This window comes from Trachurus trachurus (assembly GCF_905171665.1).
Source record: "Trachurus trachurus genome assembly, chromosome: 11".
NCBI lineage: Eukaryota > Metazoa > Chordata > Actinopteri > Carangiformes > Carangidae > Trachurus > Trachurus trachurus.
In genome coordinates, this window is record NC_139904.1 from 24,577,868 (window position 1) to 24,589,303 (window position 11,436).

The 11,436-nt window shown below is 42.3% G+C and overlaps 1 protein-coding gene across 2 annotated transcripts; it reads right to left on the minus strand.

Annotated features, from left to right (window-relative positions):
* Nucleotides 1–686: 686 nt before the first annotated feature.
* Nucleotides 687–9,451, minus strand: gpnmb (glycoprotein (transmembrane) nmb). Of its 2 annotated transcripts, none has more exons than XM_083981464.1 (12): nucleotides 9,221–9,451; nucleotides 7,505–7,660; nucleotides 7,283–7,423; nucleotides 6,481–6,654; nucleotides 6,215–6,376; nucleotides 5,796–6,116; nucleotides 4,061–4,120; nucleotides 3,698–3,907; nucleotides 2,351–2,456; nucleotides 1,675–1,895; nucleotides 1,483–1,573; nucleotides 687–1,354 (listed from the first exon to the last, which is right to left on the minus strand). In XM_083981464.1, the coding sequence occupies exons 1-12, from the start codon at nucleotides 9,291–9,293 to the stop codon at nucleotides 1,201–1,203; spliced, it is 1,869 nt and encodes a 622-aa protein (XP_083837590.1). In that variant the 5' UTR covers nucleotides 9,294–9,451; the 3' UTR covers nucleotides 687–1,200. The 2 variants fall into 2 exon arrangements, with proteins under 2 accessions (XP_083837590.1, XP_083837589.1); XM_083981463.1 differs by having other exon boundaries at nucleotides 7,262–7,423.
* Between the last annotated feature and the right edge of the window lie 1,985 nt (nucleotides 9,452–11,436).

Here is an 11,436-nt window from a genome sequence, read left to right on the forward strand (position 1 = left end):
AAGTGGTTCAGACGGAGCTGAATCTTAGCTGCTTGAGATTCATAGAAATTCAGTTGCAAAGGTATTTTGTGCTTATTTCTTCTGTTGTGAAGGATTTTCTTGAATAAATGAGGGGAACTTCCAAATCTATTCATTAGTTACAGCTGCAGATCAGACAAGTAGCAACATCCCTGTGAGTGGGTGTTGAAAAAGGAAGCTGATTTTGACAAATGGTCCAGTGGTCCCTGTTAAAACCTGCTGAGAATTTTATATATACTGTGTGTATATTGTGTTATATAGTGTTACTCCATCCCAGTTGTACCATATACTGTTCTTTTACAGTACACTCTCTTTGCAGTTACCATAGGGCAGTGGCTCTCAAACTTGATCTGAAACTGACGAGTTGGACCACAGAGCCCTGATTGATTAGATTTTACTTTTTAGTGTTTCAAAACCAAGACTAAGCTGGTCATAAATTATGCCACTGTTGGTTATGGTGGGAATTATAGTGAAAATCTATGATTGAATTCAAGGGTCCCACTTGGAGAACAGACACAGCTATTGGGTATAAAATGGGCTGGAAGCAGCTGATCCTGTGACGGTGATCCTACTCGAAACATTATTTCAACCTTGAATTATCTGCGTTTGAACTGAATCAAAGTTGGTGAAATGATTCGTACGACAAAAGCAAACGTCTTCAAAAGATAAGTGGTTAGTTCAATCTTTATTAGTTGTGTCAAGTCTCCACTGAATTCCTGGGTTTTGCGTTTGAGCCCAACATTTGTCAAATTTCAATTATAATTCACCCAGCTGAGCGTCACATTAAGAGTTACTGCAGAATAAGGCACAGTTTTGTAAAGCCATGCTTGGCACAACATTTTCTAAAGCAGTGCTTTAGATTTAAAAAATACAGACAGGGCATGAACCCATTTCATCTCTTAGCAACAACTTCATTCAACACCAAGATTAAAAAGAGCAGCCAGACATTCATCAGCCTCTTAGTTAATTATCTACCAATCACATACTGCTGTAACATTAGCCTTTTGATGTAGCAACTAAATTAAGACAAAAAATAAGACATGAGTATTATTTATTAAAACTTCTCCACAGACACCATCATGCTCTCTTGACTTTTTCATGATTACATTTTTACTTGGATCCTCACGGGGCAGTCGTGATGCTTCTTCTGGGCAGAGGCCCTTTGGCGTCGCTCTGTAAGGCCTACAGGGGGCGTCGCTCTGTCAGCAGGTGACGGCTCTCCTCACTGGAGGGGAAGAGTGCCTCCCTCAGGCGGACCATAGGACCTCCAGCCACAGTGTGGCCGCAGGCGTCCTCCACCAGTGACCTACGAATGGGTCGGTACACCTTGTAGCGCCTGGGAGAGGGGGAAGGGTCAGATTATAACCACATATTGATAAGGACCAGTGGAGGCCCAAACTTTACTTGGGTATAAATTATATGTTTATGTTACAGTATATGCTCCTTCATTACATGACTACTCACCTGTAGACTAGATAGGCGATCAATGCAAAGACGGCCACAAGCACAGCGCTGGATGACAGGACCACCTCTGCAGTGTGAGAAGTCTTGGCCACTGCAGGACAGACACAGCCACAGACCAAAAAATGTCAATTAAATTATTTATGAACATGCGTGGGACGTAAGAACACACTGCACATTGTCTGTGTGACTAACCAGGGGGGTCCTGGGACTTGTTGATGGTGACGGTGGTGCTGGCGAGGGCCAGGCTGCTGGAGTCCTCCAGGGTGATGTTGACGCAGTAGGTGCCGGGCTCCAGAAACGTCCGCGTCAGATGCACCTCGCACGCCGACGATGGCGGCACATCATCGCACATGATGTTGCGCACCTGAGTGCAGCTGGGGTCTGACACAATGGTGCAGGCTGAAGTGGGGATGCTGAGAAGGAGGGATGAAAGGATGAAAAAATGAAATCACTGAAACAGTTTTTTTTTTCTTTAAGAAATAATATACCCTAAATAAACCGATTGTGATACAATACATGTTAAATTAAATTACGAGACAGTAATACTATTAAAGTCCTTTGAATTGTGTAATGGCTTGACCAGATTATCTCAAGTCACAAATTTTTGGTTTATCTATGCAAGCTTTGATGATAACTTTCTTTGAACCAACATAATTCTGTAGATTGTAAACATTAAATTAATCAAGAGAAGTTTCAGTTTCTGTATTGATTTATCTATACTAGCAAAAGATCTAAGTACATTTTTTTGTCAAATAATAATGGATTTCACCCAACAGTGGTCAGTGGGGGGGGAAAAAAAACAATAACACAAACGTAGCCTGTTTAACATTCAACCAGAATGAAACACACACTGATCACAGAGTCTCACCTGCCCAGACATTTGACCAGGAAGCTGATGTCAGTTTTGGTCACTCTGGCAGCCGACACGTCCACAATGCGACTGTTTGCTTGGCTGCTGACCGGGTGCTTGGGCTCTATAGGGAACAGATTAATGCAGTTGGTTTTAGATGTGTAATCATGTTTTCATAATATTAAAATGATGAAGGTCAAAGGTTCTTAGTGGAGGATGCTGTGTGTGTTTATTCCTATAACAATAGGGATCAACAATTTATAATCCTTACCTTGTTCCCTTTTATTCTACAAAAATCAGTATGGGATTCAACAAGGAAGACAAAGTTTGCTATCATTTTTTATTTCTTTTGTTTATATTTGAAATGAAAAAAAGGGATTGGGTTTTCTTTTAATTCTGAACTGTATAAAAACAGTAACCTCAATCCTCATCCCGTCTCTCATGGTCTCCAGCCATATTAGTAGCTCTCTTTAAGCCAAAGGTTTTAATATTAGATTCAGATATGTGTTTGTTTTATTCATGTAGTGGTCCAAAAATAGCAAGGATGGTTCCTCACCACACTTTGTTATGCAAAAATAATCGATTTTTTTGGAGTTTTATTCAAATTAATAGCATCTGTAGTCTTCCCTGCAATGGGGCAATAGGTCACACTATTGAATTAATCATAGTTCATCAACTTGTGTTTTCAACAATGTAATATTTCTGTCATTTCAATATCCTTTTTTTTTCACCCCAAAATTCTGTATATTTTGATGTTAATGAGGCCTATAAGAGTCTGAAACAAAGTGGAAATTTCTTGTAATGATGGTTGGATAACAATTGTATACTGTTTCATAAACAATCAACTGGTTATTTTTGATCCAGGATGACAACAATTATGAAAGTTAAGTTTTGTAAACTAATTGCAAAACAACAACAACAACACAGGGTGTCATTAGATCTGAATTTTCCTTTAGTTCATAAAACTGCTGGACACATTTAAAATTTGAGCTGATGAAACACGAGACGAAAGCTCAGCAGATCAGAAGAGTTACTGCAGTTCAGTACAAACCCTCCGTCCTGTACTTAAGATTTTTCAGTTTGGACCACAGTGGCGTTGGACCAACTGGCAGACAGACATCATCAGGTTGTCACGGTGAATTAAATGTAAATGTAAATGTGAATTAAAAATTATGACCTGGGCACTTCAAGCAAAAGTTGGTTAGTTGACCTTAAAGCTCTACCAGGATTTCGGACAGATAAAAGCTCAGATAAATACAGTGGGACCAGGCCGTTAAGTGCTTTAAAAACAAACATTAAAAGTTTAAAATCAGTTCTGTAAGGGACAGGGAGCCAGTGAAGACCAAACCGCAGCCTCCCACCTACCGACAATGGTGATGTTCCCACTGAAGGTTCCGTAGGCGTAGCGGAAACACCCGTTGCTGTTGAGGCGTCTCCTGCGGAGCCCGGCCAGGATGGTGGGGATGACCTCTGGGGTGTCACTGGCGACGGTAGGCGGCAGGGGCTCTGTGGTGGGCAACCCTGTTGTGGTACTGGGGGAGGAGTGGGGGATGGGTCGGCTGGTGGTGGCTGGTGCTGAACCAGGAAACAAGGGGCAAGAGTTGGACTCACTGTACAAGCATGTGTGTGTTTATGAAGATACTGACTCTTTATTAAAGATGAATGCGCCCCTTTACGCTCTGTCTCACACATAAATAAACAAGAAAATTGTCGGTTGTGGAACCTCACCTCGTGTAGTCTCCATCTTGACAGTAACAGCATGAGTCGGGGGTGGAGGTGTAGGAGCCTCTGGAGGAGGACAGACAGGGATATATGTATGTGTAAGACACATCTGTGCACTGTAATCCATCTTCAAAGTGTTAAATGGTGGGAAAGTCCCGGATTTATTTGTCTCCAGCTCATAATGAAGGACAAGTTGTGTAGCAGCAGAGAGAGACAGAGAAAAAGTACCAGACACTAAACAGGGAAGCTGCAATTCATGGTTTGTGCCTTAATGCCTCCAGAAAACTCTTGATTCCAGGTTTGAAGAGCGTTCATTCACCCTCACCACCAACTTAACACAACTGGTCTAGCTGAAATACCTCTACCAAATACTAAATACCAAAACTGCATTACCTCGAATGGCCACTAGAGTCCCTACGTTAAAATAACCAACTTATGTTTACAGCCTGTTGCAAAAAACTGTTTTGGTCTTTATACCCAATTTCCTTCTCTATAACAACTAGCTACATTTTTAAAGACCCCCTTGTCTAATTTCTTATTAAGGGTTAAATTCTGCACAATTAAGCGACAGGTGAGCAAACATATAAACTGAAGTCTCGGCTCCAGACTTGCCCTTTGCGGTCGTGGTCGGATTCTACCAAGATGGTGGCAGCTGGGCAGCCCACTCTGGACGTCAAAACTGCTCTTGGTGATGTCACAAAATCTATGAACACCCTTATTTACAGATGTTTGTGTTGTTTTCCTGTGTTATATATAACAAAGTAGAAACTGTTGCAGAGTGAATGTAGATCACTGCGTTAGAGGGCGGAACCTTTGTCAGTGGGCTCGTGTTACCCCGCCCTGGTAAAATAGGCACACCTGTTGTGTTACGCATACAATGTTCCGCCTGCTGGCTAATGTGTGCCATGTATGTATGTAGCTGCCAATGTGAGTAAAAGAGCAAACACAGTATCCTACGTCTGCGTGTATTATTGCTAAGTAAAGCAACCACTCGGGTTACTACAGAAACCATAGACTGTAAAAAGAATGGACGTAGCACCCGTGACGTCACCCATTGGTTGAGGGAGTCTGTTTTGTGCTTCTACTACGGGCATTTGAACTGCGCCATCTTGGATTTTAGTGGGAGTCTACTTTCCATATTTGGAGAGGTGCAGAGAACCCGCCCACTGAACTCGAAGCAACCAGTTAACGGCTGGTAACTGTCTGCGAACCTGTCACTCAATGTAACCACGCCCCCATTTATGTACGAATTTGAAGCCTAAACAACACTAAAATGGTTGTGGTACAAACCCCATACCCCCCCCCCAGTGTTCACAGAGGTGGAAACTATCGGTAGAGACCAACAAAATAAAATGTACCAGGCTGTAAATATGTTTTTTTAAGCTGTAAAGTTTCTATTTAAACATGGGGGTCAATGGAGAGTTGCTCACTTCTGGTCCCAGCCCCCAGAGGCCGCCGGAGAACTGCAGCTTTTTGAACGCGGAAGTGGTCTTCACTTGTAGAACCCACAACTCCCCCCTTGGTAGAAACCCGAGTGTTAAACTCTCAGGTTACTGTTTGCTAAAAAGTCAACGTAGACCCTAAAAATGATGAAATGTTCCTTTAACTTTAACCACTGTGGAGCTCTTTTGCACCCTCCTTTGGTATTAAAGGCATTAAAGAGCGAAACTAAGATGAAGATGGTGAAAGTGGAAAAAATTGTTAATAATCTTCTCAAAATGCTTGTAGAGTTTCTTTGCACCTGTGTGAGGCGGCGGCGGCGGCTTGGGAGTGGAGGTGGCGGCGGCTGGCGGACACTCCACGGGGAACGCTGCCTCCACCACCAGCTTCACGCTCATGGTCCCCAGCGAGCTGTAGGCGTGTGTGGTCACCTCGCGGTGTGTCACCAGCTGGTTGCCGTCTCTGAAGTCCCAGATGTAGTCGATGGAGGCGGCGGTTTTGAGGTAGCCACTGGGGTCATGGAGCTGGACTTTGAAGACCACGTCCTCACCACGGAAGAAAACGTCCTTTGACTCATTGACCGAAGCCTTCTGGGAGATGTTGACCGCCACCGGGATCTTGTCTAAAGGGGAAGTGACAAATAATTCAGTCTCTGGGGTTTCTGAAACATAAACACGGATGACGGGTGTAAAAGCTGAGTGTGTGAAATTTGTCTCTCACCTGTGACGTAGAAGACTGCGTTGTCGGTGGTGAGGGGACTGTACTTCCTACGCTCCCGTTTCCTGTAGACCATGACCTCCATGACCTCAGCCCCCACTGGGATGGTGGTGGTGTTGATGGTCACACTGGAGGATGAGCCGTCACACGTCTCAGAGTACTGACCTAGAACAAACCGAGAGCACAACAAAGAGATTAAAAAAAAAAAACAGTTTCTTATTTTGTTCCTGCATGTGTGTAGATCTGTGAACCTTGTGCGTCCGTCTCACCCATCGTGTGCCACACGTAGACGTAGCTCTTGCGTCTCCAGTCGTTGCTCTGAGGGAACGGCTTCCCATCAGGGAACACGTTGCACTTTTTCATGTCGGTACACTTCCCGAAGCCGTAGTCATCCAACCAAGAGGTCCAGTTGTACACGTAGCCTGAACGAAGCTGTCCATTGGCTGCACAGAGGAGAAGAGAGTGAAGTAAAGGTTGTGTTGTATTTCAATATGATTCTTTTTTTTTTTTATCCCAATTGAGTCCATGTAATGTTAAAGCGGTTACTCTTAGTGACAAATTCCTTCCCAATTTTACCCTTCCCCTCAGCTCAAGAGACCAATTTAGCCTCGATCAGCTCATTGTTTTGGATTCAAAGGCTGCAACTTTATGTCTTAGTTTGGTCTCATTGGCCTTGATTCTAGTGCCAGGAGATCAAGAGTTAAAAAGTGTGTGAAGCTTGGAAAAACTCCAGTTTTTGTTTTCTCATCTGCTGGATGTGTAAAAAAAAAAAAAGCCAACTGTTTGCCAATATGTTCACCATGTCGACTTTTTAAGGTAATTTGGTAACAAATGTCTCTACTGCCCCAAGGTGACCAAGAAATCAAGTAAAACAGCTTCAACTGTTTGTGCCCCCCCCCCACCCTTTTTTTCCTTTTTTTTTTAAAAATGACTTCACTTTTGTTAAAGTGTTTTGTTTGATATATGTATTTGGTGTGTGTGTGTGTGTGATGTTTTGTGTTTTGTGTGTGGGGGCGTGGGGCGTGGCCTGGCCTGGCATCTTGGCAGCACCTGAGGCCTCCAGCTCCGTACCGTCCTCGCAGTGCTCATCCCAGACAAGGTTCCCACTGGCGTCCTCCTTCTGGCAGGGTGGGTACTCCAGCTTGGCAGTGAAGGAGATGCAGGAGCCGTTTAGAGCCGGGCCGTCACTGGTCAGACGAACCTTGGGTTTACCTGCAGAGTTGTGTGTTCTGGGTTAACAACTGAAAGCACAATATTGGACTTTTGACAGGAAAACAAAATGACTCTAGTCACCTTTTCGGTGCGTGAGCTCCTTTGGCTTAGGGGGGGTTAGTGGAGGGTAGAGGTAATCGTCCCACGGGTTGGTGTCAGGACCCCAGCCAGGGATCGGTGGAATTGGAAAAGGGAACTTTCCCAGGGCATGCTTGTGGGGGAACATGTCACCGTACGCTGGAGAGAGAGAGAGACCAGAGCACAGTTTAAGACTCAGAGACCTTGTAAAAAAAAAAAAAAAACAGTGCCCTGATGATCACTGGGAAAAACTGAAATCCAGGATTGTCCAGGATCCTCAAAAATACAAATACTAGAGCTTTTCTTTTACTTACTTTTGGAAGAAAATCCTATCTTCTTCATTATCATAATCAAAAGTAATTCACAGCAGTTTTATTTAGCAAATGTCACTAATAATCTCACGTGGTCAAATCCTTGTCCTTGTAATGAAATTTTATTTATCTTTTATCATATTATGTTAAATTTCTGCTGTAGCCCCTTGTGTCTTCTTCATACAAGTGCAGAAAAACCAAAACCAATAGATCTATGAAACCCTTTCTGAAATGAAATCCTTACAGGAGGCATAAAGACTTTTATTTCAAATCTCAAATCAAACTAGTAAGAGTGACATCAGATTTCTCTTAGATAATATGGTTTAAATCAAATATTTCAGTAAAAGCCCCATTTGAATAAAAAGCTGATGGATACAGGCAATGCATCCATCACTGGAGATGAGAGGTAAAAAAGTAAAAAAAAAAAAAAATTAAAAAGGAAATGAAAAGGAGCTGTGAACAACGTTTTATCACTGAGTGCAGCAGCTGAGTGAGGGAGGTGATAATAACCTTCATGCTGAGCACATACCGCCTGGCCTTGGCTTTCTATAGCTACATTCATTATCTTAGTCAAAAAATGTATCTGATCCTATGAAATTCCTTTAATCTGTGAATTAACTCACTAACTCATGACCTCTGCTTCCCCCTTAATTGAGACGCAACTCGTCTTTAACGATCAAATATGGATGACAGACGAAAAAAAAAGAAAAAGAAAAACAAATTCCGGCCATAATTCGATTAAAGGAAACAGTCGGATCAGCTTTGTGTAAACAGACATCTGCTGGTAATTAACGGCATGTCACGAGACTCACCTATAGGGCACAGAATATGTGGTTTAACGTTTCTTTATTAATGATTAGATTGTAATAAAAATATATCTTATTTGAATAACCCGAGGATTGATTCTTATTTCCTTTGAATCAAATATGAAGTCATGAGGGGAAAAAAACGTGTCGTTTGAAGAGTTTGACGTTTTCTCTTTCAGAGTGTAAAATCTTTTCCTCCGTGTGGATCATTTTTCTAGATTTTCCTGAGTGTGTCTTCTGCTGTGTGTCAGTGTGACCGCAGGAAGACGCAGAGCCAGGGCACGCGCCTTAATTAAACTCATGGGACTCTGACTGCACAGAGCTGGTGACAGAACAGGTGACACAAACTCTGAGCAAAACATCCAGCATCAAAAGTCAATTTATAGCACACTTATTATTAATAATAATAATAATAATAATGATAATAATGCCACATCATATAATCCTATTTTAGAAAGAAAACGCACGAGGTTCAGTGGGAATGTTTAAATTGGAGCAAAATTTGGACTTATACATGTCTGGATTTAATATTTCCCTATTACACCTATTATATCAGGTCAGCTGTAGCCTAGTTTATATTATAATTGTAAAGCAGTACTTACTTCTGCGTCCATCAGCTTGATACAGGGAGCAGACACAAGCCAAAAGAAAAACATATAATGTCAGGGCTTCCATCTCCACCGGTCAGCAGGAAACTAGAAAGACAAACTCTGAACTGTGCGCCCCCCGAAAACAAACAAATACAAATAAAGTAGCCTCTCCCCAAAACCCAGCGTGTCCCTGCACCGACGGAGCTCTTGTCCCACTCTCTGCTCGTCCAGCTTGTCTCAGTCCCTTCCCCTATCTGTCCTGATGCTCTCTAATTTAATCTGGGGGCCGCTGAGCGCACAAACATGTGATGTTTCCTAACAAGACGCATCTCATCACTTATTATGTCCATTGCGCTTGTACCGCCACCCCATTCCAACCCCCCCTCCTCTATATCCACAGCCTTTGCCCAGACTCGCCTTTTGATACGAAATCATCAAGGCTTATATTTCGAAAGAGCTTTTTGTTCGTTCATAAATAGTGACTAAGTTCAGGCTGCATTTTATTATTGTTTTGTTTGTTTTAAAAATGTAAAAACAGAGCGCGACTACAGCCTGATGTCATTTTACAACTCTTATTATAACTGATCTAGTCTACCATCATCTCTTTTCTCAATATTAACATCATCCAACCTGACAAACTAATTGTAAATAGTATATTGTTGTTGTTTTTTAATTAAAAATACAGAATAAATAGCGTTAGTTGGATTTTTGTTGAGTATCTCTGACTGAACAGACAGATGATAAGTAAAAGTCCTTGAATCTGTGGAATCATATTAAGTTAAATGAAATGACAGCCGTGTTTTTCTTTGCATTGTGGTTTTGAACGCTTGATAACCTATAACCGTGTGTGACAGCTGAGCGCACGAGGTGGTCATTTGCTGTGTCATGGTGAGATCGGACAGGTTATTGCGCCACATCGCAGCTTCTCCCGCACTGAAAGAGAAATGAATAATAGCTAAACAAATTAGAAGGAGAAAAAAGCAGAAGGAAAGCGCCTGATATTCAGCGCTGCTGCGTTCGATGTCCACACAGACTGTCGGACATGTGATTGCTCTTTCAGCGGCTCCTCTGTTTGTCACAAGGAAAGTTGGGAAAGTTGCAGCAAAGGGCTCCCAAAGCTGGAGAGTTACATTATAGCCTACATTTTACCATTTACCCACTCTTCATGTATGTGTTTAAAAGTAGAGGAGAGTATATGAGCAGAGAGGAGCAGCTCTCTGTGTGGACAAATCCAATAGCTTCAAAACACGTGACGATGTGAATCCACCACCTCAGAGCAGAGTCTGGATGTCTACAATTCTGGAGGTTGTCGGGATCTTATCGTGAGTTGAATTCAAAAGAAAGACATAGGCCTCTGTTTCCTCCCATGCAATAAAAAATGTTCCAAACTTTCAATCACCAGACAGCAAGTTAGTAATTTCATAATTTCAACCTCCTTCAAGCTGAAGTCAAAGTATCTGGGGCACATAAATGAATAACCTATAGCCAATAGCCTAAACTGGGATGATGACGATCATGATATAATAATTAGGATAGGCTAATAATAAATGTTTTGAAAAGCCTCGCCCCACCTCGTCTTAATGAATCCAGATATTTAAAAATCAAATCACACCCTTAAAGATGAGTATAATCACACTTTCTAATGATTCTTAAAGAAACTGATCTCCAGTAGTAGGCTATTTTCTGTTGGTCTATCACTGACAAATAGGCTACGTTTCATTAAAAGTAACAGACAAATAATCGCGAAGCATGCTGGGAAACAAACAAACAAAACATCAGACGTTGAACCTCTTCTCGTTCATTTATCCCATCTGACCACCGAGCCAAGTGTTGAGTGTATGTGCAGATGAAGGCCACGACACGTGCCCGAGAGCGCCAGAGCAGCTGTAGTAGTAAGAGGAGCCGGAGCTCAGGTTGTTCTTGTCAGATAAACATGAATGAAAAGTGGAGAAACCGTCAGTAGCGCTCAGTGACCAGAGGGGGGCAGCACCTCTCCGCTGCGGTGAGGCTCCCAGAGGTGGAGGCCCCCCCTGCCCCTCCATCTGCTGGACTGGCATTCATTCATGTAGTTACATTACTCCAATACATAGCCTATTGATTATGAATTTAGAATAAGAACACAAACTACTGTTGACAACCCAAGTGCTTTTAACAGTAGGATCCTTTCCAGCATATAGGCTACACAAACAATTATCAGTCTATCTGCTGCTGATGATATTGATTAATCA